This window comes from Phocoena phocoena, chromosome 2, assembly GCF_963924675.1.
Source record: "Phocoena phocoena chromosome 2, mPhoPho1.1, whole genome shotgun sequence".
NCBI classification, from domain to species: Eukaryota; Metazoa; Chordata; class Mammalia; order Artiodactyla; family Phocoenidae; genus Phocoena; species Phocoena phocoena.
In genome coordinates, this window is record NC_089220.1 from 109756261 (window position 1) to 109772064 (window position 15804).

Sequence of the window (15804 nt, forward strand, 5' to 3'; positions counted from 1 at the left end):
TAGGGGTGAGAACTGTACAGAGGGATGGAGCCATCTTCCTCCCGGAAGCCTTCATTCACCCTCAGTGCTGCTGTTGCAACTAGGCTGTTCTGGGCAGGACTCCTGGTTTGGGTGTGCGTTTGGGTGGGGGAAAAAACGCGGAGGATGTTGATTACCTTCCCTTCTCAGCCAGCCTGACCTTTTATTACCTTTGTAAAAAGCATGTATGTATTTATAGTTTTAGATTTTTCTAACTTTTATCTTAAGAGCAGAGCACCTGTTTAAGCATTGTACCCCTATTGTTAAAGAACTGTGTCCTCTCTCTCCCCTGTAAGTGCCCTTCTAATAAACTTTTCATTGAAAAGCTACTGGGCCAGAAGCTCGCTCTCATTCTCCCTGCCATGTCTGAGTGGAGAGAAGAGGGTAAAGGGCCCCAGGGGCTTCAGAGAAATGTGTCTCCAAGCCCAAGTGCACTTTGACCAAGGATGTGCCAGGTCCCATTCTGCCACAGCCCCGCTGCCCTCATTCACTCACCGAGGGCAACATGCAGTGCCAGCCAGTCCTGCAGGGATAGCGGGAGCCTCCGGGTCAGGCACGTGAAGGTGTCAAGTCTCCCAGTTGGCACGTCTCCCAGCGCTGCACAAGTCCCAGCGACGCTGTCTCCGCGTTACTTCGCGTTCATTTCCTTTGTATTTGAGAGCCTTTGGCAAGTGAGTGGACGCCACCGGATTAATCTTGCCACAGGCAATGGAGGTAGGTTTCAGGTTCCGAAAGAAGCAGGTTTCCACACTCTCCAGCTCACATGACTTAGCTCCTGTGAAAATCCATTTTAAATTCCAAACGCCCAAGGAGAAAGAGACTTCAAAATTGTTTTCCATGGCTGAATCTTACACTGACCCCAGCTGATGCGGATTAAGAAAAAGGATGATTAAAATGAATAAACAATTCGGGGGAGGCGGAAGGGGGCTGGCGTAATTCTCTAGCTGGGCCACTTCTACAGCAGCCTTCCCTCCCAGGACCTCACCGGAGTCCACACATGGTGTACCAGGAGGGAGGCAGATTTCCCAGGAACGGCACCCACGTGCCTATAGGTTTGGCCTCCATGAACTACATCAAATCCCTACCTTCATTGTTATTTGGCCAGTTCTAGCCTCCCGCCCCTAAACGACTTTCCCCAAGGTTTTATCTAGTCAGTCTCTCGGCAAATGACTCTCACATCCCTACCTGTAAACCAACCTGTTCCTTGAGCGCCACAACTTTAAATTCCAGCTGCCTGTGAAACGCGATCCAAAACAACTCCCCCAAACTGAGTCATCTCCCGTCTTGCCCAAGCAAGCTCCCTTTCCTGACTCTGTGTTTATCGGGAGCCCCCCACCGCCCCACCTTCTCCAAGTCCTGGGCAGCTTGATGCTTTGCTTTTCCTTGCTCCCCGCCACCTCCCACCTCTGCAGCTGCCCCTGGTGATCCAGCCTCCCTTTTGGAAAGGCCCTGAATGTCCGCTCTCCTCTTTTTCTCAGGCCTGCACCTCCCCCTTCCATGGGGGTATCCCCAGACCAGTGTCTGTACTCTTGACATTCCTCCCTGAGAGAGCTCATCTAACCTGTGTGATTTCAAGCCACATAAATGCTAAGGACTCCCAAATCAGTATTTCTAGCCCAGACATCAATCCCCAGCTTCAGACTCATATCCAACAGCCTGCTGGCTACTGGTAAGTGGAGGTGCCACAAGTACCTCAAAACTCAGTTTAAAAACCGCAAGTCATCCTTGCCCTTACTGAACCATCGCCCTCTCCTGGCCTTCAGTCCCGCTTTATCAAAATTCCTTTACTCGGCCCATGGCCACGAAGTCACAGTCGTCCACCACTCCCTCACGCCCCACATCCGACCAGCCCTGTCCCTCTGTGCTCTCGGCCCTGTACTCCAGGCCCTCTGTCACCTGGACAACTGCATGGCTTCCTAACCACTCTTTGAGCCTCCAGCCTGCTTTCCCATAAATGTACCATCCACACTGCCCCCAGTGGCCTCCCTGACCTCAGACGGCGCCAGAGTCCACAGCACAAATTCTAAGGCCTTTAACATGGGCCACGTGACCCTTACCACCTGGCCCCCGTCCAGCTCTCACAGCTTGCTGCCTCGCCCCTGCAACCCAGTGTCGTGTTAAGCGCAGTTCCTCAGGTATCACACCAGTCTACACCCTGCCTCTCCCACCCTGCCTGACACCACCAATTCACCGGGCTAACCTTCCCTAATGCTCTGAGACTCACTTCAGAAAGGAAGCCTTTTGTGAATCTTCCTTGAGAGCAGGGTCTGTATCTTATTCTTGTATCCTCAGCTTCTTTTGGCCACCACATATGTTTGCTGAATTCCCTGAATGAACTGGTGCCTGTATCTAGTAGATTTTACCTTAGCAATGCCTTTTCCATCCATTTTCACTGTGCTGTCCTATACAAGTCCTTATGTATGGTTGAAGGAACACCACCAAAATAAAGTTCCTGATTACCTTTGATCACAGCTGTTCTCCTAATTTGTCACCCTCTAGTCCAGGGATGGCAAGTACAGGGCAAAATTACCAACTTTCACTAGTTCTCTATCCATGCAAAAACCACTCATCACAGTGCTGGGTCCATTCTCAGCTTCAGAATCCTTCTCAACACAGCTCTCCAGGCAGACTGGTAATCAATTGGTGTTGGCTAGTCCTGCTGCCAGATTTTCCTGGAATTAATTACAGTTACATGTCTTCTACTGGAAACCCGCTGGCTCCTTGATTACCTCCCGAGTAGGCACAAAGCAGAATTCCAAGGTTCTCAGCATCACTCCATCCTTATCTACCACCATTTCTCTAGCTGGACTACTGGGGTTTCCCCAACATAACCCCTTGCTTTCTTATCTCCATACCTTTGTTCATGCCATAGCTTCCACTAAGAATTTTGCAGCCTTCACCCACGTATCTGCCCAAATTCTTATCCCCAAACGCTCAAGTCAAGCATCACTTCCTCAAAGTCAATGGGTCTCAAAGTGTGATCTCTGGTCAGCAACATCAGTATCACCTGGAAAGTTAGAAACCCACATTCCCCCAGACCTCCCGAATCAGAAGTCCTGGGGTGGGGCCCTCCAGGTGATTCCGACATGGGCTCATGATTGAGAACCACTGCTCCAAGATGCACACCATGCTCTTCCCAACCCACTCGGCTCTCTCCTTCCACAGCAATTAAGGCTGGACACAGCACGCTTCACATCCTGCCCAGCATTCGACCTTTTGTAGCCTCACTTTGCTCGCCCCCTTCTGCCACCTGAGTTAGACAATGAGCTGCTAGGGAAGAGAACCCACGTCCTTACCCAAGTCTGCAGGTTCGGCCACGGCCAGCGCAGTCTGTCACCGAGAAGGGTCCCAGCCAGTGCTGGCTGCACTGAGTCCTTGCTTCAGCTCTCATCAGGATAAAGGAACAGGTTGCAGTTGCTCGTCCTTAACTTCAAGTTTGAGGCCTTCTAACACCATTAATGACTTCCTGAGATTTCCTGGAACAACAGGATTGATGCGGACCATGTCCTTGGGCTTCAAAGGAACAGACTCTTCTCTCCTAAATTATGCTGCTGTTTCCATAAAGTTCCTACCCCAGGCCTCACTCAGCCTACATTTTGTAGCATTAAAGCCACCTGGTCGATAAGAGAAGAGGGAGAGGCAGTGGTTGGTCACATGCTTCACAGGAGAGAACCCGGGAGGCTTTCTGTGACCCACTTATGCCTCGCAGATTTACAGCTGTGAGGATCAAGTATTTGAGCCTATCAACATATACACGGATAAAAAAGGATTTTAGAGGAAAAAAAATGTTTTCTTCCCAAACCTGTGTTCTAAAGATGCAGTTAGTTGTAACCAGTAGGTCCAGGTTTTGAATCAATACTTCTCCAACAGGAAACAAAGTAGAACAGCACATCATTTAGAGCTGGACCAGGGCTCAGTAGTGTTCAACAAAAGATCACGCTGTTGCTATTACCTCTTTTCAATTCTTCATTCTGCAAATCAAAGAAACACCTCAGAATCGAGAAAGATACTTCCTATACTAGAGGAACTGTAGCACACACTTACCTCTGAATAAAGACACCTACGTTAGGAGCAAGGCTGGTGATGTTAATAACAGGCACAGGTGATGCCCAAAACATAAAACTTAGAAAACGTCTAAGACCCTTTCTGCAAGAGCTTACGTGCCAAAGGGGCAAGGATGGATCACTAAACTAAACCCCAAGTGAAATCTAAGTCAAAACTAGAACTCTGCCCTGCCCTGTGAGCATGATGCTTTTAGGAACGTACAAATTATGGGCAAGTTAACTGTTACGGTGTTGTTTTTAAATCTTGTACTAAGGGGGTACACTCGACCTGATTTTTCACACTTTCTCCTCCTACAGTCCTCTATGAGATGGGTATTTAATGATAGAATGCTGTAGCTAAACTGTCTTGCCTATTTGAAAGTTTTTTGGGTCGGGGGTGAAAGGCAGCTCTTAACTCATCCAGCATTCTCGGTCTCCATCAGTCAGAACGTTCAATGAATCAAACCGCTGACCACACTGGACACATGTTGGCTAAATTTAACTTTGTATCAGCAAACGCTCCAGCTCAGAATAGTTCAGGGAGCTCTCATCTTACCCTTAGACAGTGATTCTTCAAAGACTGTTTTTCCACGGCAGGCCAAGGCAGGGCAAGGGGCACTCCACGTGCTCTCTCGATGGCCACTGTCAAGAGACTGACCCAAGGTTAAGGGAATCTGACAGGCCACGGCAAAAATGTTTATCCTCACCTCTCCATGGTGGGAACATGAAGTTAGCAACAGATCACATTTCCTTTGTTATAAGTAGTTTGCAGTAATGGCTTGACACGCTCTATGGGCCTTGAACCACATCCCATATTACTCAGCCATCTAAGTCTAGCATCCCTGAATCTCCAGCTTCTCTGAATTAGATGTGGCCAAGTTCTATAAAAAGAGAGCAAGCAAACTGGTTCTGTCAATCTTCTCATATTTTGGCAGGATAACATATCTTAAAATTATAAAAATATCTATGTCTTCATCACTCTAAAATTATTACATAACATATGATTTTCTCAGGGAAATAAAAAGTTTATTCTTGTCTCTCCCTACCTCCCAACACTCATGGACCTTAAAACTTTAGGATCATGTTCATCAAAACTATTGAATGCAAGTCCAAACCAGCTTTAAGTGCCCACTATGTGCCAGACACCGTGTTACACAAATAGAAAAATGCTTAAGGAAAAAAAAAGCCGAGGTTCTTGTTTTAAATCCCAGATGGCCAGTCCATAATAACTTATGGTGGCATGTACACAGGTCACTTTAGATAGAATGCAATTTTTATTACACTATTAGCTCATGATCACTCTTCTTAAAATGGGCCTTTAGTAGATACCACTGGACACTTTAATCTCACATCTCCCCTAGAAGGGGCCAATACCCCCAGATAGCTGAGATCTTGAAAACATGACTTGATATTATACATTTAAATGGTGGATTTTAAAAGAGTGAGTTTGACAAACTCTTAGATTATTTGCTGTTTATGCCTTATCCAATAAAGGAAGGCTTCCCCACCCCCACCCCCCCCAAAAAACCAACAAAATCATAAAAATACACATAAGCAGACTTTATAAATTAAATCACATTTTAATCACCTGGCTTTGTTTAATCCACAAAATCAAGTTCACAGCTTTTTCTAGTTTGTTTTCCCTAACCACGTGACCTAATGTATTTTCTGAAACCTTTCATGTTTTAAGAAAAATATGTTCCACCTTTCATCTTGCAACCCCAGGGCCAGCTTCCCTTATATTCCCAGTCAATGGCTGATGCAGTTACCTCAAAGAAACACTGATGGAATGATGGTAAACTACAGTCTCAAAGACCTTCAGAATAGTGAAAAGAAAAAAGAAAAGAAAGAAAAAGAAAAAAGTATCAGGCAAAGATAGCCTCCAATGTTCCCTGGAATGGCTCCAATCACTGAAACCTTCCCTCCTGCAGTCACCCTGGCCCGGAACCTGGAGCATTCCAGTCATTCTGCCATCTTTCAGGTTCTGCAGTGCTTAGAAGGTGTTGCACAAAGGTGTCTGAAACTTGTTTCTGCTGGTGACCTAAGAGGTTCCTACCCACACTAGGCCAGCAGCAGTTCTCAGGCCATGTGCCCTGAGCCAGTTTAGAGCCATGGCAGTGACTACCACAGTAAAGGCTCATGACATGCATTACAAAGTGCCTACGAAAACAGAAATAAGGATTACGTTTGCTCTATTTCCCACTCTTCCTCTGGAAACTTTCCCCTTGGTGATCAGTTCCCCTAGAGCTGACCCACCCAGCCCTGGAAGTAACACAAGGTACTCAGGGATTCACTGCCTAACATTTCATATCCTTTCCCACCACGCCCACTCCTTAGTGTTACTATTTTGGCAGTGATCTCTGGCTTTCAGAAAGAAAAGGAAACTTGCCTTGTTTTGAGGGTATGAGTTGTGACAACACAGCTCTGCCATCTCAAGTAGCGAACTCTAAGAAAGAAAACTTTCTCCACGGTAACACTAATACAAAAGTCTCAGGATATGATCATACCGTTTCAGTGGCCTATAGAGGGAATTCCTTAAGCTTCTCTCTCTTACACACGCATACCGACAGACCCACAACTTGGTAGAGGAGGGTTTATTTTATCCCTACCAGAGTGGGAAACCCTTGCAGCATTTACTACAGTCTAAAAATTCACAATGTTTCTCAATACTTTCCAGCATGAACTCAGATACTGTATTTCAAATGAAATGCCCAGATGCATTTTTTTTTTTTTTTTTAGCTAGAGACTAACCTGAGGGGCAGTGGCTTTGGCACATAGTCTATAGTACAGCACAGATTAAACCTTTCCTCCCATCAAAAGTATCAAACCTCAGAGCAGCAAGTTCCTTGACAGAAAGAATCCAGAACCCAGGAAAGGTGGCACAAGCTCCCGATCTGCAGTGATCAAGTGTTAACGCGGGGAATGCTGCTTAGAAGACTAAGAATGGCTTGGTGGTTCTTCGCCTTCAACTTGGTCATATCACCCAGGCCTTTGAGCCTCATCCTACCCCTGTTCCTAGAGCAAAAAAGTGTATTTGAGAATTCCTCACTCCTTATTGTCATTCTCACTCCCCCACGATATTCTGAGGGAGGAGAGAGTTCTGCTTTACCCCCTACTAAAAACTAAAATTCACGGGAGCCTATAAACAAGTCAGGCGGCCAACATGATGGGGAGCTCAGCAAAAGATGACTGGGTTGAGTAGGGAAGTATCTCAGGTAGAGGGAGCTAGGGTCTTTGGTAGTCAAGCCCTAGCATGAATAATTTAGTGTTCTTCATCAGATGAAAGGCCTTCAATTTCATCTCTGTCTCCCCCAATTGCCATCCAGAAAGCTTTGGCCACCTGTGGAGAGAAGCAAGCAACAAACTGTAGGCAACAACTGAATTTCAGCTCGTTTCATATGTTATACACAGAACTGATTAAGACTTAAAATTCTACACCCTCCCTCCAGCGCTCTGGCAACATCTATCAAAACCCCCTGAACACCCTGACCCATGACTTCTACTCCTAGACTTTTTACTGAGGATATAATCAGAGCTGTTTACACAGGTGATGTATAAGGATACACACAGCTTCACTACAGAAGAAAAAAAAAGGCACATGACCTAAATGTCCAAAAGGGAAACTGGATAAATAAATTATGACACATTCATACAATGGAATACCATAAACCATATACATTTCCTGCCAAGAACGTGTTGTGTTGGTAATAACCAAACCAAACCAAACAACTAAGCATTTTCCAGCCTAACAGCTAAGAAGGCAAACATCCTGAGTCTCAATGTTCCACGTCACTCAACATACATTGGAAAATCTTGGTTTGACTGCAGCAACTATGTTACTACTGGGTAAATATTCAATTAGTTATAAGTTAATATCCAACAAAAAGTTCACAGGAAGATACTTTAGAAGTAAACAAGTATGATATACCATTCTTATAGCACTGGACCTGCTGTAGGTACTCAATAAATACCTGACTGATTTTCTCACCTTTTCTGCATGCAACTTTCTTTGCTCGTGAGGAAGCGTCGCAGCCTTGTCTAGGGGGAAAATATATCTTAAGAAATTCATCTAATAGCACAGGACAATCTGGAATGCAGGGATGTTCTAACACTAGAAGATGGGAAATGGGTTTCACAGACACATTTATGGTGTAGTCATTATAGCTGTTAGGAAGTTTAAGTCTTCCAAATTTTCCAGATGAGAATGATGTGAGTAAATTGGTAGGGATCTTACTGATTCCATGTTAATGAGACACACTGAAAGAAACAGAGACAGGCAAAAGAAGGGAAAGTAAGAGGAAAAAGAATGAAAAAAGAGGAAAATTTTCCCAAGGAAATTTTTACTAACAGAGGATGGCACAGTCCTCCAGTACCCAAGTTTCTCAGATGAGGCCAGAGCATGGAATGCAATCAGCAGTTACAAAGTAAAATCCTACTATATAAAATAGAAGAGCATCAATATGGGAATCTGTTAGACACAATGGATCCGATTACCTTTCATTTCTTTTAACTTTGAAAATAGTCTTTCAAAATTCTCCAAATCTCCTCCACCTGTAGTAAGACTGGCTAGTTCTTGAATATCCAGGTCTAACGTGGGATCTGAAATAAGGATTCGCCACACATTATTTATGTACGTGCTAAATACACAGAATCCAAAAGCAATCAATCTGGCTTTGATGAAAGTTACCACTGAGTGCGTGCCCACTGGGGACCAGCTGTACAGCTCGTAGTGCTGCACCCTGCTTGGCTGGTAGCGGGCCCTCACAAATGAAGAGTAACGCATTTTATCCGTAAAACACTGTAACGAGGCAAGGAATTCTGTTTCCACTTTTCTAGAGAAAACTAGAGCTCAGAGATCAAGTGACCTTGCTCAAGGTCACAGCTAATAAGTGTGACCTTGGATTCAGACTTACATGTTTCCAATTCTAAAGGTCATGCCCTGCACTAAGGTCTACAGATTCAATAAATGCCTGAAATTTATACCATATTTTACTGGTCAACAAATATTTTCACATCTGTTATTGACAAACCATATAAGGTGGTTAGGACAGATACCACTGTCCACAATTTACACATGAAGCAAGCTGAATTTGCTAAATTCAGCTAAAATTACAGCCATTCAGAGGTAGAGCCAATTTAAATTCCTTTTTCTTACCACAAATCCTTTACTATTTCTACCTCGGCATGTGGCTTCTTTATCAAACTTAGTTTTTAATCAGAATTTTCACTCAGCCTCCATTCCAGGCCAGTCACCTCTAGGATGTCTTCCCTGACCGTCCCAGCTCACAGGTCTCCTTCCTTAGGATTTGTCCCACACTTAGTGTTTATAGAGCTGTCTTGGCACTGGCATACACTACTCTGTATGCTAGCATCTGTCTACTGTTACTATAACAAATACTACAGTAAGAGAGAGAGTTTGCTTTGTCCCCACCACTGAGTGCGTTAACTTATACGATTCCATTTCATTTTTGCAACAGCGATGTGAGGAAAGATGTCACCCCTATTTTATAGAAGGGGAAACTAAGGCCCACGGATGCTAAATAACTTACTCAAGGTCATCTCACTACTAGTGGTAGAGCCATGATCTGAACCCAGTTGTCCAGGATTCCAAGCCCATGACTTTACCCATTACATTACATTACAAGGCCTGTCTCTGCATTTTTAGACTATAAGCTCCTTGAAGACAAGGATGATAATTCTTTACATATACTACAATGCCATACAGATAATTTGATGTTAAAGATGCATTTGGTTAATAAATTTGCTTTAGTTCAATGGGCATGCCATGGTGGCAGATGGTATATAGGGCTAGAGATAAAAAATCTGTGATTAATCTGTATACATGATACCTGAACTGTGGATGTGGACAGAATCACTTCATGCTTAAATACAGGTTTCGAAGAGGAGTTTAGATGGAACATTGAGGAATGGCGATACTTAAAGGCTGGGTAAAGGAGTGTAATCTTCCAAAGCAAGAGAAGGAATCATCAGAGAGGTAGGAAGAACATCAGGAGATGTGTTGGGTGAGTCAAGAGAAGATAATGTTTCAGAAAGGGACTGATTCATAATACTGAATGCCGCCAAGAGGTCAAGATGGGGACTGGAGGACATCTATTAGATTGAGTGGCATGGAAGTCGTTGGTGAGCTGTTTTCATGGAAAATGGGAGCAAGAGCTAGATGGCAATGAACTGAGGAATGGAAATAAGTAAAGAGAGGAGGGAGATGTGGGGTTGAGGAAGCGTTTTACTTTTGTTTGGTTGGTTTTGTCTTTTTAAAGAATTTTGAAATAACTGTAGTCTTACAAAAAAGTTGCAAAAATAGTACAGAGCCTTCCGATATGCCCTTCCCCCACCCTCCCTCAGTGTTAACATCTTATATAACCATGGTACAATTATAAACATCACAAAGTTAATAATGGAACAATGCTACTGACTAAACTACAGACTTCATTCAACCTTCATCAGTTTTTCCACTAATATCCTTTTTTCTGTTCCAGGATCCAATTCAGGATTCTACACAGAATTTAGTGGTCAAATCTCCTTAGTCTTCTCCAATTTGTGACAGTTCCTAAGTCCTGCCTGGTCTTTCATGATTTTGACACTTCTGAAGAGTACTGGCCAGTTAGTTTGTATAATATCCCTCAATTTGGGTTTGTCTGATGTTTTCTTATTATTAGATTGAGGTTACGGACCTTTGGCAGGAACACCACAGAAGTGAGTGCCCTTTCAGTGCATCATTTTGGAGGGAGATGATGTCAATATGTCCTGTTACTGGTGATGTAACCTTCATCACTTAAAGTGGTATCTGCCAGGTTTTTCCAGTATAAAGTTACTATTTTCCCCTTTGTAATAAATAACTTGGGAAAGATACTTTTTGACTATGGAAATGTCGTGTTTCTTCTTAAACTTTCATCTACTAATTTCACCATTCACCAGTGGATCTTGCCTGCGACAACTATTACTGTGGTGTGTGGCTAAGGGTAATTTTCTATTTCCCTCACAATGTCTACATGTATTAATTGGAATTCTTCTGTAAGGAGGAGCAGCCTTTTCTTTTCCAGTTATACATTTATTCAATTATTTATTTAAATTAGTATGGATTCATGGATATTTATTTTATTCTATGGGTTACAGCCCAATACTATGTTAATTTACTTTGCTGGTCAAATTGTTCCAGCTTTAGCCATTGGAAGCTCTTGCAGGTTGGTTCCTGTGCCCTTTCAACATGCCCCCATTCTTTTCTTGAGCACTTCTTTACTTTCTGGCACCATGATGCTCCACGTTCATCCTGCATTTTTCCTGCCCCAGCCCTGAATCAACCACTTCTCCAAGTAGCCCTGGTACCTTTTCTTGGAGAATAGTATTTAGAAACCAAGATCTAAGTACTAAATATGTCCACTGCTATTATTGTTGCTTCTAGGTCCTCCCAGTGGACAGAGCTAGGAAATATATATATGTATTTACACATGCATACACATATCTATATTTATTTCTCTACTGCTCTAACTATATTTTAAAACCCAAGAGTTCATACTGATACCTTCAATTCTAGTTCAGTACCAAAGGGTTCATCCCAGCCTTCCCCTTTCCTTATTTGTAACTTCTTTCTCTGACAGTGAGAAACCTAGCTCTCATTATCTATGCTATATTTTCCTATTCTTTCAACTGTAATATATATAAAATATATTACAGATAAATATTCAGAATTTCGAACCCACACCCCTGTAAGAATCAAATTTATTAAACAGAGTGCAGGATTTCTGTTCATTTCTTTTTGGTTTTGGCCTCATGGTATCCAGTCAGAATACCATTTTCCCAAATTCTTTAAGTTAGTTATTTTCCCCACCTCCTTCAGTGTGGTCAATGGTTTGTTTTCATGGCAGAGATTTTTAGCAGGTTTAGAAGCTAATATGAAGGGTTCAACGGAGAGGACGAGGTTGAATAAACTAGAGAGAAATTATATACCAATTTTTCCTTCTTAATATGTTTCTATAACCAATCATTTACGTTTTCTACATGGATTATCTTACAAACAGAAAAAAAAAAGCTTTTAAAACTTATTACTGCACATGGGCCCTCTGTGGCATAAAAAGAAGTAGTGACTTCAGTAGCTCCCTGACAAAAGAACGTTTATAGTTATTGTTAACTACACTCCTTGGCTTTCTGGATTTTGGGCAGCAAACTGGATTCCAGTTTCAGCTCTAGGACCTTCTTGTTAGGTGCCCTTGGACAAGTTATTAAACTGCTCTGGGCCTCATCTTCATCTCTGTAAAATAACTTCTCTGCCAAACTTCATTACCAAATGAGAATGTGGACATAAAAGAATTTTAAAAAGATATGGGAGGGCTTATAAAGCTGTATTATTCTTGTTACCATCAATTCTGACTACTGTGAAATACTATGAAAAAACTGTGTAATATGGAGATATAAAGCTGTTTCACCACCTGGTTCTGTCTGTTCTAGCTAAGATGATCGTAATCACGATCCTGCTGACAGAATCAGCAGGACAATGGTGCCCACAATTTGTAATGTATTTACTCTCCCTCCTTTTTCTGACAGCCGTCCACAAGGCTAACATTCATTTGGGGTGCACTATCAACTTCCTTCCCTCGTCCTCATTTAAAGTCAATTTCCCCTTGGATGATTTATACCCCGATACATGCGCTACTGCAAGTTCCACAGAGCTGTCACTTAGCAGCCAGAGAGGTGCTTACCCGCGATGCTATCGACCTGAGTGTCTGTTGTATTAGATGCACCACCTCGATTATCCAAGAGGGGTTCAGTCCTCTCTGCTGCTGGCAACTGGGGCTGCTGGTGAGGAAAATACACACAAGTAACAATTTAACAGGAGGTTGCTTCCGAACTAAATCCAAAAAGGCTCGCACTTCCACCCACTGGTTAGCTTTGGAGAAGCAGTAATAGGAGCAAGACACAAAGAGAGATGGAAGAAGGATCAAGGTCACATTAAACAAAAGGGTAAAAATTCACTAATTCAGCAGTGTTTCTCCTCAAGGAAAAATTTTAAAGTATTATGATTTTGCTATTGACTATTAAAACATACTGTTTGCTTTAAGATCATGTTTTATTCAAAATCTGAAAATGTATAAGATCCTATCACAAACAGCTCAGAGACTGAGGAAGAAGTTCCCAGAGACTGAGGAAGAAGGTCCCAGAAAGACAATGTGGCACTACGTAATGTGTTCGTGGTTCCAACCTGCCAACCAAGGCAGACCTGGACCAAAGTCCTTGAGGACAGAGGGCTGAAATCAGCCTATTTAAGCTCATCAAGGGCAAGGACCTTGCCTCAGATTGTACAGGACACAGGAAGTACTTAAAAAGAACCATTAATTTTATTTTATATTTAAAGATTTTGGGGCAACTTTATGCCTTAAGGAAATCCTAGCACATTTTTAAAAGCACTCTAGCAAAAACACATGGAACAGCCCAAATTGCAAACATCTTGAAAGGGCTTACTGCTTTAATGCTGAACTAGCCTGCCCTTAACGGCTAGCAGGCATAAAGAGGGCTGTTTTAGGTTCTCCTTTTATCTATTGCTAATATTCTCTGCCACTTCTTAAATGGAAAGGAGAAAATGATGAATGGTGTAAAGATTCATAATGACGAGGAGAAATTAAAGCCAAAGAAGAGAAAACATCCAGGAAAAATCTCTACCTCTGAGTGGCAGGTCTCTGCTGATCCAGTGCTATGGTTTGCTCCAGCCAATGAGCTGAGAAGGTTAAAGCCTTGGTTCCTATCTGAAAAGAAAAAATACAATCACTGAAATTTTTAATTTACATTTAAAACTGTTAAAATGACTGTGATGATGAAATAATAGTTATTTCCTCATTATAAAAGTTCTAACTATAAAAAACAGTTGCTATCAATTACAAAACTCTAAATTCCAGGTAACTTTAAATCACATAGTATTAATCCAGGTCAAATATATGGCAGGGCCATTACAACAAACAAAAGGCCATTCAGTAGTTCTGTTTGCAAAGATTAACAGAACTGATGTTTTAATAGTTACTATGAACTAATACTTCAGTGCTTTAAACAATCAAAAAACATTAAAAAGAATCAATACCAAGGCATTATTATCGGGTGAAATGAACATTCACGCTTTCCTGAAATAAAGCTCTGTTTATGCACTTAAGGTTCCCAATACTTCCGATATTTATATTTATAATGGAGGGCAAATCTAGAGCAAAATATCAGAACCCAGTCCTGATCTGACAGCGTTCCCCAGAATCACCTGGACGCTTATTAAAATTACCCAGTATTCAAGGACCCAACTTCAGACTGAGGCGGCATCTATGGAACAGAGGCCAAGGAATTTGAACTTTTAGCAAGTACTCCAGGAGCGTCCTTAGGATCAGGAAAATTGGAAAAAAAACAAAAACCAAACAACAACAAAAAAACACTGCCTGAGAGTAGAATGTGAAACCCACAATTCAAGAGTCTAGGGGTACAGAAGTCAAAGAACTGCTCTCTCAGGAAGACAACTTCTTCCCACCTTGCCTTTTCCTCTCCCTATAGCTTCCCTGGACCCATTCTCATCTGTCTTCAAAACAACCTATAGACCTCCTAGGTCCTCTCCCTTGCCAGGTGAAATCTGTTGTCAGATAGTCACACAAAGTATCACAGAAAGATAACCAACTGCAGAAGATAACCTCTTCTTCCCTTTCACTTGGGGAGATTTGCCTTTTAAACTGGGAGGAAGCCCGACTGTGGCATGTGGGGTCTGGGCCTGCAGCTTTTCCCAGGCTGACCTCTCACCAGGTGGGCAGTCGCCTACCTACTGCACGTGGCTATCTACCAGAGTCAGCACCTGTGCTCTAAGGCTACAAAGGCACTGGGCGGTACCAAGAGCCTGCTGCTGCCCTGCTGCTTTTCCTGCTCCACAACCAAAGGCGCACATGTACTCCTGGAGCCCCCTCTCACTCCTTCAGCCAACCTGTCCAGTCTGTGAGGAACTCTCCAGCCCCAATGCCTGGATGCACCCCATCCAAGAACCAGGGGCTGTTTTATCAGGTAGGCCATGGAGGCTCAGAAGCTGAGAGAAGCAGATCCATGTGACGTCCCACACTGATGGTTTCACAGAGCCTGGGGTGTTTATTCAAACATCAACATAATTCTTTCTTGTGGCCAATGTGCTATAGACTCTAACGCAGTTGTATGCACTTATACAATACTCAGGGCTTTTACATGTCATGAGGATACATGAGAGCTCTTATAAAATACTTTGGGCTCTTTGTACAAAGGGCATTATTTGAGTAAGAGAGTACTGATGCAAGAGAGCCCTCACTTCTATTACTGGAAATAACTTGGACTGTGGGTAATTTTCAAATCAGTTCACAAATCTCTCTCCATATTCCAATTCCATGGCTTATGTTTTTCCTTTGTTGGGCATTACCTAAACTTGGCAGGCCAAACTGCAATCCCTGAAGAATACAATACAATGTCAGTTTAGACACGTTATTAGACCAAAATGGTCTATTTAAAATGCCTCATTATTTACAGTGGCTGCCTCCAAGAAGGGGATCTGGGATGGACAGGAGTGAGAGGGAGCTGAACTAGTAACCGTATACCATAAACCTTTGTGTACCTTTTGATTTTTGTTCCATAATCATGTGTTTGCTCCATATTCATGTGTTTGCCTATTTAAAGAGATTTTTAAACGTTTAATGATTAAATGCTATGTGTATTTTACAATAAAAAAAACCCTGAATGTCTCAATTCTAAT

General features: G+C 42.7%; 1 protein-coding gene across 1 annotated transcript in view; it reads right to left on the reverse strand.

The window, feature by feature from the left end:
* Positions 1-6679: 6679 nt before the first annotated feature.
* Positions 6680-15804, reverse strand: part of AAGAB (alpha and gamma adaptin binding protein) — an 81644-nt gene continuing 72519 nt past the window's right edge. The window contains exons 6-10 of the mRNA XM_065871987.1: positions 13734-13816; positions 12776-12872; positions 8556-8660; positions 8050-8099; positions 6680-7401 (exon numbers count right to left, since the gene is read on the reverse strand). Coding sequence (XP_065728059.1) covers positions 7324-7401; positions 8050-8099; positions 8556-8660; positions 12776-12872; positions 13734-13816 — 413 coding nt within the window. The 3' untranslated portion in view covers positions 6680-7323. The remainder of the gene's footprint in view (positions 7402-8049; positions 8100-8555; positions 8661-12775; positions 12873-13733; positions 13817-15804) is intronic.